Genomic DNA, 18,537 nt, shown 5'->3' with positions numbered 1-18,537 from the left:
GCCCGGCTAGTTTTTTTGTATGTTTTAGTAGAGACGGGGTTTCACCGTGTAGGCCAGGATGGTCTCGATCTCCTGACCTCGTGATCCACCCATCTCGGCCTCCCAAAGTGCTGGGATTACAGGCTTGAGCCACTGCACCCAGCCTCTAATTTTTAATTTTTTATCACTGCAAATGTATTCCTTTTGTATTATGGAAAAGATTCATAATGTTATATATCAAAAGGTATTACTATAATGATAAATATGAAAGTTAATTACATTACTGTAAGAAATTCTAACTTCTTATGGGATCAAATCACAACTTTAGATTACTACAACAAAATCATTAGTAAGAGAAAAAGTTACCATGTGGAATTCCACTTACATTCTGTCTTTTCCTTTTTTCCTTTCTTTCCTTTAGAAGAAGTAGATGACCGAGACGATGCAGCAGACTGGGTTCCTGATGAATGCTGGGAGGTAACATCCACAGAGGAAGGATCACAGACAGACTTTCTGTTAGAATGGTCCTCCTGAGGGCCTAAAGTGCTACTGTCAAAGAATAAATAATAGCAGTTCTAGAAAGAAAAGTCTTACAACACAGCTAAATTAAAGATACTTAAAAATCTATTTAATCACTAGGAGAATATAACTATAATCAAAGATGGCTTCCACTTTATTATTAATTTTTTTAACCACCATCAACCTGGATTGTTCCCTATGGTTCAATTTGTTACTAAGAAAAATCTCAGGTAAGTGAAACCAATAAAAACTAATATTCAGAGAAAAGTATATAATGTTGAATACTGGAAAATATGGTCTCAATTTCTATTCAAATTTATAATTTATATATTATAACTATTTCTCCTCTTATAATCTTATGGAGAACACAATAACTTAACATGTTCTTCCTCTACCTGGAAATAAAATGCATCAAATCATATTGATTGGTGATATTAAATGTCACCATAATTAAATCACTGAAAGTTTTTATTTAAAAATTTGATATTTTCCTTAGAGCTCAAAACTTAAAACTATGCTTTTTCTCATATAATTTTCATACCTATTCCTACTAATCTAATTAGATTTAACTAATTTTTATAAGATTACCTAATAATTTTACATGGATTATAATTTGTAATATTTGAAAAAGATGATATTAAGTATGAATAATTACAGATAAATGTATATGGTAGCAAAATATAGGGAGAAAATTCTCTCCAACAAAGTCTGATTCACTTACTATGTGACTATGTACAAGTAATTTAACCTCTGCTTCAGTTTGCTCTCTAAAACAGAAATGGTAACAACAATACTTTCCACATTAGGCTATTATAAAAATGAGTTAATATAGGTAAAGTCTTTCAGCCTTTTCAGTGTCTTGCACACTAAGTGCTCAATAATTGTCAGATGTTATAATCATTATAATTATTGTTTTTCAAAGCTTTGCAAATTTTTCAATGTTTTCTTGATTATAAAGAAACTTACTTATTATTTGGAACCATGGAGTCACGTATCTATCTGATCTTCCTCAATTCTATCACAGAAAACCATTTCTCAAGCTTTTTATGTTAGTATACCATGGACTAATTTCCCAATACTCCAATACTCTACTGGGAATTCATGGACTGATTTAACAACCTATACTCTGCTTACTATGTGCCAGGTCCTGTTCTAAGTATGTGATTTATTTTTTTCTTTATTTTTTTGAGATAGGGTCTAGTTTTGTCACCCAGGCTGGAGTGCAGTGGTCCAATCTCGGCTCACTGCAACTTCCAACTCCCAGGTTCAAGCAATTTTCGTGCCTTAGCCTCACTATATTTCATTTAATACTCATAACAACTCTATGAGGCAGGCAGGTACTATTAATGTCCCCATTTTACAGAGAAGGAAGCAGAAGCATACGATGGCTAAGTAATGTGCATAAATACAAACAACTAATAATCAGGAGAGCCTGGATTTAAACAAAGGCAGTCTGGATCCAGAGCCCCATGCCCTGGATTTCCACTACGATGTGCAGCCTCTATATGTATCTTTAAATAAGCAAAACTTGGCTAATATTCAGACCAGAGTTCTCATTTGTACATTTTCTCACTCTTCAGAGTTTATTCCATATTGCCAGTATTTTCTTACTGAGGTTCAAGAGTTGACTTTTTTTCTGTCAAAGTCCCACTCCCTGGAGAGGAGACAAAATCATCTTCATATGAAACACTGCTTAAAGGAGTTGTGGTGGCATTCAAAGGCCGTGATGTTGATGTTCCTCTGTCCAACTTGTCTTCAAACCCTGGCAAAAGTAATAATTGAAACAGTTAAAAATGAAAATCAAGAAACTATAAGAAAAGCATCCCATACATGGAGATTAGCAATATGAGCTTAGGGACATTTTAGTTTCCTTTAATAGTGCTTCTTTTCTATTTACCTTTATATCCAACTTTACTTTTTAAAAGCTTTTTATTAGGAAAATTTAAAACATACATAAAAACAGGGAGATTAGTATAATGAAACCGAAGTATTCATCATCCAGCTTCAACAATGACCAATACATCACCAATCTAGTTTCAAATAAACCTCCTACTACCTTCATCTACCACCCCGACTATTCTAAAGCAAATTGCAGATAACATTTCATTCTCATTTCATCTCTAAATATTTTAGTTTAACTATAAAATCTTAATGAACATTTAATAGAATTTAAGAAACAATTTTCTTATTAAAAAAGATGTTGATTTAAGCACTTTACTTTCATCAAAAGAAATCAAAATAACTTTCAAATCAAAACAAATTTAAAATTACCACTAATAGAAATGTGGCTAAACAAAAGAAAGCAATAGCCTATGAAGGTCTCTACAAGACCATTAAGAAATACCTAAATATGAATTCTAGGAAAAAGCAATGTGATACCCAGTTGAGCATAAGAGTAACAGATGAAATACATTCACTATATAGAGGAGAAATCTCCGATCCGGAAATTCTAAGATAATGTTACTATAAAATGGGCAGATTCCATATATAGCAGGAAGGATAGAGAAAGGGACTTGAGGGAATTGAGTCCATCATAGAAAAGGAAAGCTGTGTTACAGGAGTTCAGGGATAAGAAGGGAACGTTAGAAGTCATTGTTTCAGGAATCAAATATATAGCTATGTTACTGTTCAAAGTCTGATTGGTATTCAAACTAGTTTTAACAAACATTAATAGAGTTGTTTTCATATTAGAAATGTTACTACAGTTATCCCTCTCAATTCTTGATTGCTATATTCCCAAGAATTCATAAATCACCACCGTGGTAAGAAACACACTTAGTTTCTTTTTTTTTTTTTTTTTTTGAGATGGAGTCTCACTCTGTCGCCCAGGCTGGAGTGCAGTGGCATGATCTCAGCTCACGGCAATGTCTGCCTCCCAGGTTCAAGCGGTTCTCATGCCTCAGCCTCCCGAGTAGCTGGGATTACAGTTGCATGCCACCACACCCAGCTAAATTTTTTTTGTATTGTTAGTAGAGGCGGGGTTTCACCATGTTGGCCAGGCTGATCTTGAACTCCTAACCTCAAGTGATCCGCCTGCCTTGGACTCTGAAAGTCCTGGGATTATAGGTGTGAGCCACCATGCCCAGCTTATACTTAGTTTCTATAGAAGTACATAACTATGGTCACAGAAAATGTAGTATATATGTGATATATATCCAATCCTGAACATCATCTATGAATTTCTCTGAACTAGATAAAAATTTCTACAACTACCAGTCAACTATTATTTTATGACAATAACAATTTTTAAATGAAATCTTAAAGATTAAATTATTAATACTCTATTTGAGGCTTGCAGGAAATTTAGAAGATGACTAACACGGACAATAATGTCTCCATTATTCACTCAATGAAAAATGTGTACTAAAGTATATATCTTGTACAGAAATTATAATTCATCTTAATATACAAATAGTACAAGCTATACTTATTTTTCTCACCTTTTCCATATAACTGATAGGATTTTGTAAAAATATTAATGACGCTATGTGGGCTTCCCTTTGCCAGTTCTTCCCATGGCCCTTTGTTTTGTGTCCCACCTACGTGCCCAAAAAGTGGCAAGAATTTTTCAGCTTCTTTCTGAAACTCTTTGATGGGTTCATGACTATTTCTTTCTCCAGCACAAAATTCCTTTTCTTTTAAAATTTCTGCTACTTTCAAAAGGGGCTGTCCATGCTGGTCTCCGTCTTCTTCGGAGAGACTCCCCTCACTAAGAAGAGGCCCTTCACTGACTGAATCTGTGCTAGAACCAAGAGATATTTTGGCTTTGTCTTGAGAACAGGCTTGCATATCAGAGCTAGAAGAGTCAGTCTGCCTTTTACATAACTGTGCCAGTAGCCCTTCTGGTCTGGGACCAGGGGATCTCACTCTAAAGCTTGATATGGCACTCTGAGGTCTTATCATCTCAGGAAGCTTTTTAAATTCACTGAGATTGCCTACACCAGGAAGATCATCATCAAAAGTTGCATGAGATACACAGGTTCCCAGCATCTTCTGAATTCTGGCAGAGAAAACATCTTCAGTATCATCTTTCACAGGTGGAGTTACAGCCTTGGTCCAAGGTCCATCTTCTTGAGGTGCCTGCTGCACATCATACTCAGTGTTCCATGCTGACCCATAGTTAATGTTGGCCCCAGCTAATTTCTTGGCTTCACTTTCAATTCTGCTGGACAAAGAAGCAGCTGTTGCTTTCAAGGCTTCAATACGATCCAGTTTACTCTTATATTGACTGGCACTAGGTTTTAACAAGGCATCTGTATAAGTAGCTGGTGAGGTCACATATGGTTGAGGTGTAAAAGTTAATGGCCTTGAAGCCATATTATGATTCTTTCTGGTTGGTAAAATAGATTCAAAATCCTTATGCAAAATTCCTACATGCTCTAGACTCAAGAGATGGGAGAGTAAACTTCCAGCTGTTGCAGCAAAAGGCTGTGGTTGAGAATGGTGAACTTGTGGGCTCAATCTGTCAGGCTGCATCCATGTAGATTCCATCAAGTCTTTCCTGGAAATGAAAGTCACAATATGTTAGCTAACTAAACCATCATTTAAAAAAAGTTTTGTTTTTGTCTGATTATAAGAGTAGTGAGTATGCACTCCAACAAAATAAGGACAGATAAAAAACATAAAAAAGATAAAGATCATTCAGCAAAACAATAAAAAAGAGGCACTGTTAATATTTCATTTAGAATTATATCCTTCCAAACATTTTTCTATGTGTACATTATGTTTTGGTGGTATTGTTTGTACAGAAATGGGATTTTACCATATATACTGTTTTGCAAACTGCTTTTTTCAACTAAGATGCCATCTTTTTTAAAAAACTATTTAAAAGAAGGCAATAAGATCTTTAAAATTCTATAAACAAAATTCCTTACAATACTGATTATAGTTTTGTTTTTTTTTTTTTGAGACGGAGTCTCGCTCTGTCGCCCAGGCTGGAGTGCAGTGGCCAGATCTCAGCTCACTGCGCCTCCCGGTTTAAGCCATTCTCCTGCCTCAGCCTCCCGAGTAGCTGGGACTACAGGTGCCCGCCACCTCGCCCGGCTAGTTTTTTGTATTTTTAGTAGAGACGGGGTTTCACCGTGCTAGCCAGGATGGTCTCGATCTCCTGACCTCGTGATCCACCCGTCTCGGCCTCCCAAAGTGCTGGGATTACAGGCTTGCACTACCGCGCCCGGCCCTGATTATAGTTTTTAAAACAATATTACATAAAAGAGAAATGCTTAAAATTGCTAAATATTAATGTAGACATGATATAGATTATTCTAATCAACAAATATTTACTATATGCTGAACACTTATGTTTAACAATGTACATGCTAAACAGGGAGGTTATTATAACCTACTAATACTTGTGAAAAATTAATGAATGTGAAACAATTAAATGCAAAACTATGAGTGCCAACTATAAATATGCAACTATAAATATAAATATACAGGGTAGGGTATCCATTAAGTCTAGAAACAGAATAAAGATGTCCTAAACAACATTATGTGTATTTACCTATATCTCCAGACCATAGACTTCCTCTATATTAAAGGATGCTATAGAGAGATTACAGGACGACATCAACTACTAAGAAGACCCTTAGAGGAACAGGCCAGGAACAGTGGCTGATGCCTGTAACCCCAGCACTTTGGAAGGCTGAAGCAGGCGGATGACTTGAGGCCAAAAGTTTGAGATTAGCCCGGGCAAAATGGCGAAACCCTATCTCTACTACAAATACAAAAAAATTAGCTGGGCATGGTGGCATGTGCCTGTAGTCCCAGCTACTTGGGAGGTTAAGGCACAAGTATCACTTGAACCCGAGAGGTGGAGGATGCAATGCCCGAGATGGTACCACTGCACTCCAGCTAGGAGACACAGTTAAGACTGTCTCAAAAAAAAAAAAAAAAGGACAACAACATGAGGCTTTGTCCTTGGTCTTGTCTTATTTTAGGATGATGACATAAAGGTATGCTTATCAAACTTGCAGATGACATAAAGTTGGGAGGCATGGCTGACCCAACAAATGACCAAATTATGAGACAAATTTATTTTTATAGGCTGCAATCTTAAACCAAACTAATATGGATAAATGTAAAGTTCTGCAACTGGATTAAAATAAGTCATCTGAGGGGGGGGTAACCAGGACAATAAGAAGTTGAAAAGCGTGTCATTAGAATGAAGGAAGAAAGACTAGAGCACAGATTCTATGTCTTAGAATATAGGCTATTACAAATGCAAAGTGTGAGGTTACTGGGGCCTAAACTAAGCTGTAGTAATGGGAATACAAAGGAAGTTATAATATAAAAGATACTGCCCTTTCCGCCATCTTTCCGCGCTGCCACAATGGTGCGCACGAATGTCCTGGCTGATGCTCTCAAGAGCATCAACAATGTCGAAAAGAGAGGCAAACGCCAGGTGCTTATTAGGCCGTGCTCCAGAGTCATCGTCCAGTTTCTCACTGTGATGATGAAGCATGGTTACATTGGCGAATTTGAAATCATTGATGATCACAGAGCTGGGAAAATTGTGAACCTTATAGGCAGGCTAAACAAGTGTGGAGTAATCAGCCCCAGATTTGATGTGCAACTCAAAGATCTAGAAAAATGGCGGAATAACCTGCTTCCATCCCACCAGTTTGGTTTCATCGTACTGACAACCTCAGCTGGCATCATGGACCATGAAGAAACAAGACGAAAACACACAGGAGGGAAAATCCTGGGATTCTTTTTCTAGGGATGTAATACATACATTTACAAATAAAATGCCTCATGGACTCTGGTGCTTCCAAAAAAAAAAAGATACTGATGAATAAAAATCCAAGAGCTTTAAATTCAAGTATTTAGAATGCCAATTTTACAGCAGGTGCTATATTGATGGTAGAGAAACAGGAGACAAAAATGGATACACTTAATCCAGTTAATCCTGAGCTGGGCATGGTAGCTCACACCTGTAATCCTACCTACTTGGGAGGCTGAGGCAGAAGAATCAATCACTTGAGGCCAGAAGTTCAAGACCAGTCTGGGCAACATAGCAAGCTCCTCATCTCCACAAAAAATAAAATAAAAATTAGCCAGGCATGGTGGTGCATGCCTACAGTCGCAGCTACTTGGGAGGCTGAGGTGGGAGGATCACTTGAATCTAAGAGGTTGAGGCTGCAGTGAGCTATGATCATGCCACTGCACTCCAGCCTGTGTGAAAAAGCAAGACCCTGTCTCCAAATTAAAAACAAGTAAAAAGGCTTAATTCTTACACTTTAGGATCTCAAGATCTAGCATGGATGACAGACTAATAAACAAACAGCTAAAATAAGACATCACAAATACTAAAACAAAGATTTAAAAAGTTCACTAGGGTATAGATGAAGAAGTAATTAACTCTGCTAGCCAAGGAAAGTGACTGTTAAGTTGGATCTTCAGTTTTCAAGGTCAGATATGGAATCTGGAGTTTTCCAGGTAGCTAACACAATAGGATATAAAGAGCAAGGAAAAGAAATGCCAAATTTTAAGCAAAAAGTAGCATGCTTTTAAACATAAAGTTATGCTAAAACTACTAACGGAATGGGGGAGCTCAGGAATTGGGTAGCAAGAAAGTGGACACAAGTTAGACATCACGAGTCAAAGAAGTTGGATATTAAAAGAAAAGCGAGGAACTGATACAAGGTAGTATGGTCTAATACTAGATTTGTTTGTGTTTGGTTTGCTTTTAATATTGGATAACTTGTTTAAAATTAGAAGGAAATTCAGAGAAAGGTACAAATTGGAGACATTAATATAGCAGGGTATGTCTGACAACAATAATAGGACTGAGGTGAACTAGAAAGTATCACCTATCTAAAAGCATTCAATCCTCTCCAGAGATGACACTTAGAAAAATAAATAAATAAATAAATAAAAGCATTAAAATTCAAAACAAAAATGTTATTTACACTTAAAGTTTGAAATGTATTTAGAACCTTAAGCAAAGCATACGAAATATTTCACTTTTGGGGAGTAGTATGTAGAGTAGTTAAAGCACAGGCTTCTAGAGTCACACTGGCTAAATTAAAGCCTATCTTTATCATTAATGTTTTGACCTTTGAGAAGGCTCTTTAGGCCTCAATTACCTCTTCTGTAAAACAGGAATAACAACAGTACCTAACTCAAGGAATTACAAGGGTTAAATAAGATAATATATGCAAAGTACTTAGATCATTGCCTGGAATCTAAGAAACACTAATAAATGTTAGCTATTTTTATTGACAGTATTATTCTAGGGACAATGGGGTAAAAAAAGGACTATGTGGGCCAGGTGCAGTGGCTCACGCCTGTAATCCCAGCACTTTGGGAGGCCGAGGTGGGTGGACTACTTGAGGTCAGGAGTTTAAGACCAGCCTGGCCAAGATGGTGAAACGCCATCTCTACTAAAAACACAAAATTAGCAAGGTGGTAGTGGCCCATGCCTGTAATCCCAGCTATGCAGGAGGTTGAGGCAAGAGAATCGCTTGAGCGTGGGAGGTGGAGGTTGCAGTGAACCAAGATTGTGCCACTGCACTCCAATCTGGGCAAGAGAGTGAAACCCTGTCTCCAAAAAAAACCCTGTAATCCAAAATTGGATAGTGATTTTGATTTCTATTTATGCATTCTCAAAGAGTTTCAAGGCCGGGCGTGGTGGCTCAAGCCTGTAATCCCAGCACTTTGGGAGGCCGAGACGGGCGGATCACGAGGTCAGGAGATCGAGACCATCCTGGCTAACACGGTGAAACACCGTCTCTACTAAAAAATACAAAAAACTAGCTGGCGAGGTGGCGGGCGCCTGTAGTCCCAGCTAGTCAGGCAGGAGAATGGCGTAAACCTGGGAGGCGGAGCTTGCAGTGAGCTGAGATCCGGCCACTGCACTCCAGCCTGGGCGACAGAGCGAGACGCCATCTCAAAAAAAAAAAAAAAAGAGTTTCAAAATCTTTCCCTTTCCAAAATGGTTATTATTACAAAGTATAATTTATAACCACATAATCTAAACATCACCTTTACTTCCAAACTCAGTTTTTTTGTTTACTTTATTGTAAACAATATATTACAGCAAAAAAATTTCTTAAGAAAATTTAAGGTAAAATAGTCTGTTGACTATCTGAAATCAAATCAGATCCCTCCCTAGTCCTTATTAGTATGTTCACAAGCATATCCAAAGGTAGCTCTTGAAAGTACAATGGATAAATTGTTCTTACACATAAGAAGAAATCTTAAATAGCAGTGGATACAGAAATCCTGTCTGAAAATTATTAACCACAAACACTTTAAAATTTCATTGTCATTCATTCATCCAACACACTTTCATTGTGAAGGCAAGAGTGCTTCCAGCTGTAAAAGAAACTGACATTTACATTAAAAGGTAAAATTTGAACAATTGGCCTAGGGCATACAGTAAGTACAGATGTGCACTATGCTTAAATTTCAGAAGATATGAACCAATTTCTAAATAAACCTCTCTGCCCTCTTGTTCACAAAGGTCAACAAAATTCACTGAACACAGACCACTCCACTAAATTTCATGAAAAGAAAGAACTTAATCATCTTTCATTCTTCCCTTTTTACCTTGCAAGAGGCTGTGGAGGTTCCGAGAGAGACATGTCACTACTGGAAGATGCACTTGGGGGACGTTCCTGTATTTTGTTCTCTTTGTCAGATTCTCCAGATGGCTGATACCCTGGTTTGGCCTAGGAGAAAAGGACATCAAATTTATATGAGTTCTATCACAAAGATATATTCAGGTAGCACCTAAGATAAACAATAAGTCACCTCAGCTCTACAAAGATCATAAAATGTACGGGTTTTTTCCTCAAAACCAATTAAAATTTATTTTGTCTTAAAAACAAACATTACTAATAGCTAAATGCCATCTAAAATCCAACAGGGAGCCACGCTCTTTGGGAGGCTGAAGTGGGAGGATCACTTGAGTCCAGGTGTTCAAGACCAGCGTGGGCAACACAGTGCGACCCTGTTTCTACAAAAAATAAACAATTTCCCAGGCATGGTGGTGCACACCTCCTACCTCCACTTCCACCTCTACCTCTTTTGCCTCTGCCACCCTTGAGACAGCAAGACCAACTCCTCCTCTTCCTCCTCCTCTCAGCCTATTCAACATGAAGATGACGAGGATAAAGACCTTGATGATCCACTTCCACTTAATGAATAGTCAATATATTTTCTCTTCCTTATGATTTTCTTAATAACATTTTCTTTAGTGTATTTCACTGCAAGAATACAGTGTATAATATAGACAACATATAAAATATGTGTTAATCAACATTATGTTATAAGGCTTCCGGTCAACAGTTGGCTATTAGTTAATTAGTTTTTGGAGAATCAAAAGTTACATGTGGATTTTCAACTGCAAAGGGGTTGGCACTCCAATCCCCACATTGTTCAAGGGTCAACTGTATTTGTTCAGCACTACAATGAAAACTATGCAGGGATTTAACTAATAGTGATGATGAGAGGAAAATAAATCAGTCACAATCACTGTAGGAAATTCTTAATTCAGCTTTTATTTTCTATCACATTTATCACATTACTCCTCATATTTAATACACTTCATGAAGGCCATGATTTTTATTAGTATTATCTGAGCATACTAGGAATGATAGGTAATGTTTAAATAGTATAGCAAATAAGTGTTTCCTGACCATGAATGACTCTCCTTTGTATATGTCACTACTATTACCTGTGTTTCCTGCGCAACATGTTGATGAGATGGCTCTTCAAGCAAGGTCTTTTCTAGTAGCAATTTGGAGTAAGTCTCCTGTAGTCGCCTAGTTGCTGATGGCTCACAAGGAGGCACATTTTTCACTTTAGTAAAGGCTTCTTTCTGCTTCCGGTAGAGCTCTTGTAATCGTTTGTTTTTCTGTTCTGTAGCCTCCTTTTGAGCCTTCTTCTCTTCATTTTGCTTTCTCTTCCTTTCCTCTTGCTGCCTAACAATGTACTGTCGTACCTCGTCTGTGTCATAGTGGCGCCTTTTAGAAATAACAGGGGGATCCTCATTAGCTGTTATTTTGTCAGGTTTTCTTTTTACTGGGCTGTGACTCCTAGGAGCGTGCACTGGTGCTGATGACTTCTGATTCTGTAACTCTCCAGTATCTTGCTTTGCAGTGTGAACTATAGAACCTAGCTGTAGGTCATCAAGAATGCCACGAATTTCAACAGGTAAAAAGTCCTTATTTAAGGCAGTATTTTCCTCCTGCTTATTATCTGGAAGAGATGAAGCTAGTTTCTTTATATTATTTTCAGACCGAGATTTACTTCTTGAACGTTCTGAGTTTCGTTGAAGATGTCTATGTAAAATGTCCAACCTGGGATCAGATTCTGCTCTTCCAACGTGACCCCCTGCAAAGTATGAACTGTTAGTGATATACTGAAATTCTATACTAATTCCTAAGATTTAACTGCATTAACAAGAAAATTAGAGAATTTTATTTTAACTTAAACTCAAATTCAAATATCCTATAGTCTTCTGAAGAACATTATAAAAGGAAAGAAAGGCTTCCCTTTTTAGCAGTAAAAGAATCTCAGTCTTCTGAAAAACTGTATTTCCTTGGTTTGTTTTTAAATACTTGAAGTATTAAAGTATTTAAATACTTGAAGGTTTGAAGTATTTCTGGAAAAAAAGGATAGCTCTTATGGTTGTTACGAATATTTAGCATTTCGATTTTTCTCTCATATACATATTTAATGTTACTATTTCTCTCAAAAAGCTGTTAAAAAAGTCAAGTCTTTTTAGTGGAAGGCATCCCAATGAGAAGCAAGGAAATGGAAATGTCTTAATAATCCTAAAAAATACATTTTTTAAAACTTTGCAAAGACCAGACTGCATATGCCAAATAATAACGGCACTGAAAATATTAGTTTTTCTGAAAATTCTACAACACTGATCCATTTCATAATTACATGAAATGGCACTATGTTCAGACAAGTTTATCAAAGGATTTCTGAAACTTTATATTTCCCGTTGATATAAGGAAAAGATTAGCATTAGTCTCTCGTCTGATCACATTTACATTTTTAAACATCTATATAACAAATGCTCAAATATTCTTAAAATTGTGTGTATTTTACCCTATTTCCAGAGAAAATGGGCAAAGTTTAGCAAGAAACATATGAAGAATATAATGATTCCTTTTACTAGAATGCTGCTTCTACAGAGCCAGGGATTTGGGTCTATTTTGCTTATTTTGAAGCCCAAGAGATTACAGCAGTGCCTACTATGTAGTGGGCACTCAGTAAATATTTGTTGAATAAATGTTAAGCCTCTACAACTCTCCAGTGAAGGATGGAAAAACTTAAAATATTCAGGAAAAAAAATGTTATCATCAAAATATCTGGTAACATGGCTTTAGACTGAGAATACACATGAGCATATTTACAAGCTAGATAAAAGTGAAGAGGCCCAAATACAAAGTATTGTATATGTACATTGACTTCTATATGCCAAATTATAGTTGCAACTACCTCTTACTGAATCCACTCCAGAAGTTCACACTAAATTGAAACAAATTTGGCTGCTAAAAAGAAAAACTGGCATATGAGTATTTATTTCACTTCTCAAAATTAGTGTTCATGAAAAAAGTAGTTATTTGAAGTAGTGCTCACTCAAGAAACTTTGATAGGAGAAAAACAGTGGACTTGAGGGTCAAACTAAACAGTTCTGCCACCAAATCTGACACCCACTGACTACATACTCATGGGAAAAAATCACTTCTCTTTCGGAGCCTGTATCCCTAATCTGTCAAATAAAAAAATCCAACCTTGTGAATGTTTGTACATGTTTGCTTGAATATGTTGGGATGAACCAGGTTGGACTTGATTCTCTCTAAGGTCCCTAAAAGTCTAATATGATTTCATTAAAATAATGCTTTCATATTCACAATGACAACTAAATGTAATTAATACAACATAAACAAAATTATTCATAAAGATGAACATAACACCTATATGCAGATATTATCCATAAACAAGCCCAATAGAACATTTTTTTCTTTTTTGAGCTACATTCAAAATTATAAAGCAAAGTCCTAACACATTCTTAAGAGTACTTTTTCCTTCTCTAAGTACTTGATAGCAATTTTTAATTGTTTTCTCAACAATTTTAATTACAGCTACTTACCAGATTTAACAGTTCTTTCTCTTCCACCTCTGTCACTTGATGCTGTTCTTTGCTGTTTTGGCTCCATTCTGGGTGCAGGTCCCAGAATCTTCTTTACTAATTTTTGTCCATCTCGCCAAGAAGATGTACTTATAAGATGACTACTACCTAAAAAAATACATTGCACTGAAATTAAAACTTAAATTTTAATTGTAAGAAGTGTATCTACTCAACCATACAGGTTTTATTATTAATCTTATGCTTATCTGTCAAGGTCAAAAGATTTACAAATAATGATATTGTTAAACCCTAACCTCCCCAAGTCAGTTAACCGTTTGTTTATATCTTGATTTACCCACACATCTGAAATAAATGTAAAATGCTTTGAAAGTTAAGTACCAAATAATAATCCCTAAACCTCAAGAACTAAGGCACAAGACCGGCCTGGACAACATGGCGAAACCCTGTCTGTACTAAAAATACAAAAAATTAGCCAAGCGTGGTGGAGGGTGCCTATAATCCCAGCTACCAAGGAGGCTGAGACACGAGAATTGCTTGAACCCAAGCAGCAGAGGTTGCAGTGAGCTGAGATCGCACCCCACTGCACTCTAGCCTGGCGACAGAGCAAGACACCATCTCAAAAAAAAGAACTAAGGCAGCAAATTTGACAAAACAAAAATATGTCTTGACACACAACAGTGTTTGGTTTACCAATATCTAGCACCATACATGGCACACGATAAAATAATACGTTTGCTAAAAAAAAAAAGACTTAATCAAAGAACATGTAAAAACTTTTGAGGAAACATATAACAAAGAGTTAACAATGATAGCCGGGCGCGGTGGCTCAAGCCTGTAATCCCAGCACTTTGGGAGGCCGAGACGGGCGGATCACGAGGTCAGGAGATCGAGACCATCCTGGCTAACACGGTGAAACCCCGTCTCTACTAAAAATACAAAAAAAAAACTAGCGGGCGAGGTGGCGGGTGCCTGTAGTCCCAGCTACTCGGGAGGCTGAGGCAGGAGAATGGCGTGAACCCGGGAGGCGGAGCTTGCAGTGAGCTGAGATCCGGCCACTGCACTCCAGCCTGGGCGACAGAGCGAGACTCCGTCTCAACAACAACAACAACAAAAAAAAAACAATGATTACTTTTGAAGGGGATGGTATTACAGGGACTTTCAGATTATATTTTACAGGTATATACCAAAAGTACACACCACTTTTCTATGTACAAAACAGTAACATTTAAAAAGTATAATCATTTTTAAAAGGTCCTCACATCATAAAAATTCAAAAAAATAAGTGATTCAATAAATACAACTGTTTACCAGGAGGAAAAAGGATTTTCATCCACTAGCTTCAGAATGTAAGAAATTAAAAATTAAGCAATCATCTCAGACAGTGACTAAAAAAAAATGAAATAAAAGACTGTTTACAAAATAGAAACTACAAAAAATAAACATGGAATAAAAGTGTTTAAATGCAAAATAAGATAAGAAATAGAGGTCAGGCCTGGTGGCTCATGCCTGTAATCCCAGCACTTTGAGAGGCTGAGGCAGGAGAAATGCTTGGGGCCAGGAGTTCAAATCCAGCTTGGGAAACACAGCAAGATCCTGTCTCTACAAAGAATTAAGATTTAAAAAAAATTAGCTGGGTACAGTGATGCGTGCCTGTAGTCACAGCTACCCACGAGGCTGAGGTGGGAGGATCACTTGAACCCAGGAGTTCAAGGATACAGTCGGCTAAGATCATGCCACTGCGCTCCAGCCTGGGACACTGAATGAGATCCTGCCTCCAAAACAAAACAAAAAAAAAAAAAAGAAAGAAAGAAAAGAAAGGAAGGAAGAAATAGAATGACAATGAAAATAATGTAGTAGCACTTCAAGCCTAATTAAATTATTGTAAACATTTTTACATTAATAGCCAATGCTGGTAAAATTATAATAAAATCATTCTGCCTATACATTACTTGCTGAAATATAAGTGGGTATAGTTTCTTTAAAAAAAAAAAAAAAAAAGGCAAACATGGGATTATGTGTCAGGAACCCAACAGTATTCATTCCCCTTGATCAATGATCCAACAAACAGAAACTTATACAATATAAATAATCTAAAAGAAAGAAAAAAATAAATGAAAATGTTGACTGTATCATTTTTATACTATCAGAAGTAACTAAATACTGAATAATGGTGAATAATTACTATTTCTACTAGAATATTGTGTGGCCATTACAAAGCACAATTTTCATAAGAAACAATAGAAATGTTCCTCCGAGAAGATGCAAAAATCAATGAAATTTTACATATACAAAAAAATTTACATAAACAGTGATTACCATAACATACTATTACAATTTTAAAATGAATGTAAGGAAACATACAAAGTAATACTTGTTCTTTATTTAAGTCTGGATAGTGGTTTTATCTGTTTTCTTCTATTTTCCCAGCTGTGATGCTATTTTATTGTATTTATAATAAAAGACATTCCATTTAGAGTTTCTTTAAAAAGGGCTTTAATTTATAAGTTTAAACGGAAGTATCATTTTAATAAAAACATCAGTTATAAAAAGGTGAGTTTTAATGTGTGCTGTTTACTTTAGAAATGTTTTTGCACCTTGTTATTAACCTTATACAGTTGACCTAAAATATTTAAAGGGTTTTAAGTATACTGCTCAATCTATTTATAAGAAACTTTATGTTCTTATGTAGAATGAAAGAACAGGCTTCTCTTCAATTTCAGCCTGATTTTCTGAATCAAAAACAAGCAACCATGAATACATTGGGTAGTTATTTATACATGTTGGCATCTGAATATGCTGAGTGATTATTTCTAAATTCTAACTTTCTGGAAGAGTTACACACAGTCACTGGTTTAAAAAAAAAAAAAAGGACTTTCACTACATAAACTATTAATACAGCTTTAGCACATTTAATGACTCTCTATCTAGCTCATTGCCACAGTGCATATATGAGAGTTAGCCTACCACAAAACTGGATGAATACAATTCAAGATCAGTGTTCATAAGTTTTAGTGGTCCCTGTGCTTCATTTCAAACTATGCTTCTGAAAACAGTATTACGTAACGCCACATGAAACACAATACTTTTTAAAAATGTAATTATTGCCGGGGTGCAATGGCTCATGCCTGTAATCCTAACACTTTGGGAGGCTAAGACAGTCGTATTGCTTGAGGCCAGGAGTTCAAGACCAGCCTGGCCAACATGGCAAAACCCCATCTCTACTAAAAATACAAAAATTAGCCGGGCGTGGTGGCACATGCCTGTCATTCCAGCTACTCGGGAGGCTGAGGCACAAGAATCATTTGAACCCAGGAGGCGGAGATTACAGTGAGCCAAGACTGTGCCACTGTACACCAGCTTGAGTGACAGAGCAAGACTGTCTCAAAAAATAAAGTAAAATAAAATGTAATTGTTAATGCTCAGATAACACACGTTTTTGTAACATTTTATTTTTTTATCTGTATATAGCAAGTGTCACTCTATGATGACATCTAAAGTTAACAATGGGCATCACAGAATGTGTTATCCGCCATTCTACTGATTAGCGTATGACTAGAAAAACAGAAGTCTGATCAAAACCAGCACCCCATCAGTTTTGCCCTGGTGTTCTCATAACATCTTGTGACCTCTTACCGCAGTACTCATCATGCTTTATTGTAACCACGTATCTATTTCCTGACAAGACTATAAGCTCCACGAAGGCAGCAGCTAGATGCATCTTGCTTACCAATGTACTGTCTAAGTTTAGTACAGCACAGTACCTCACATATAGCAAATGCTCAAAAATATTAATATTTGTAGAATGAATGAATGAATTTAGAATGTCTCTAAATTGATAGTGACAGGTTCCCAACTTTCTCCACTCTCTTGGCCCAAATTACTCACTGAGATGAATATGACATTCTAAATAGCCATTTTCAATATGGCCAGAAATAATAATTACTATTATTAATGGAGTCATAGCTAACAGCTGAGTCCTTATCATGTGCCAGGCATATGAGCGCTTTTGGGTATTAACTCCTAGTTCTCACAACACCCCTGTGGGATAAATACTACCGCTTTCCCATTTTACATATGCGAAAACCAAGGCACACTAAAATTAGCTCATTTACCAAAGGAACAAAGCTAGTCATAAATCTGGGCAATCTGGATGAGGGCCAAAATGTTATGGAACTAGAGAATTATCTTCTTTCCATCCTTGATCAATTCAGAGTTCTACCTGACCAATAATGGGATGGAACACCACAGTTCGGATGTGCAACATTTATTATCTTTTGAGAATAAGTGAAAGGATTTAGTGACAATCAGAAACAATCCCCTTGTATATAAATTTCACAACCTAAAAATTACCTTTAATCTGGTTAACTTACATTAAAAATAATCATTAAAAAAATTGGAGGGATGACCAATGTGTTCAGTACGTTGATGAACATATGGTAAACAAATGGTTTCATGGATGTATAAAAATATGAAAATGTATCAAACAAATGTATTATTCTAAATATGTGCAGTTTATGTCAATTACACCTTAACACACACACACACACACGTGCACACACACACGATACATAAAATGTATTAATTTTTTCATATGTGCCAAACAATGAGAAATTTGGTAACAGTAATATTTAACTTCAAGATGGATTAAAGACTTAAATGTAAGACCTAAAACCATAAAAACCCTAGAAGAAAACCTAGGCAATACCATTCAGGACACAGGCATGGGCAAAGACTTCATGACTAAAACACCAAAAGCAATGGCAACAAAAGCCAAAATTGACAAATAGGGTCTAATTAAACTAAAGAGCTTCTGTACAGCAAAAGAAACTATCATCAGAGTGAACAGGCAACCTACAGAATGGGAGAAAATTTTTGCAATCTATCCATCTGACAAAGGGCTAACATCCAGAATCTACAAG

General features: G+C 36.4%; 1 protein-coding gene and 1 pseudogene across 2 annotated transcripts in view; one reads left to right on the top strand and one right to left on the bottom strand.

Moving 5' to 3' along the window:
• Positions 1-18,537, bottom strand: part of CEP350 (centrosomal protein 350kDa) — a 135,896-nt gene that overhangs the window by 94,920 nt on the left and 22,439 nt on the right. Inside the window, exons 8-13 of the mRNA XM_011951138.1 lie at positions 13,619-13,765; positions 11,183-11,841; positions 10,054-10,175; positions 3,939-4,999; positions 2,110-2,260; positions 365-528 (exon numbers count right to left, since the gene is read on the bottom strand). Of these exons, the coding sequence (XP_011806528.1) occupies positions 365-528; positions 2,110-2,260; positions 3,939-4,999; positions 10,054-10,175; positions 11,183-11,841; positions 13,619-13,765 (2,304 nt within the window). The remainder of the gene's footprint in view (positions 1-364; positions 529-2,109; positions 2,261-3,938; positions 5,000-10,053; positions 10,176-11,182; positions 11,842-13,618; positions 13,766-18,537) is intronic.
• LOC105518233 lies at positions 6,827-7,283 on the top strand (annotated as a pseudogene). The gene has a single exon (XR_001002794.1). The product of XR_001002794.1 is annotated as a 40S ribosomal protein S15a pseudogene (transcript).

The sequence above is a fragment of the Colobus angolensis genome, unplaced genomic scaffold (genome assembly GCF_000951035.1).
Source record: "Colobus angolensis palliatus isolate OR3802 unplaced genomic scaffold, Cang.pa_1.0 Scaffold315, whole genome shotgun sequence".
In the NCBI taxonomy this organism is placed as follows: Eukaryota; Metazoa; Chordata; class Mammalia; order Primates; family Cercopithecidae; genus Colobus; species Colobus angolensis.
The sequence above is the reverse complement of the archived record's forward strand: the minus strand, read 5'-3'. Positions and strand labels throughout refer to the sequence as shown.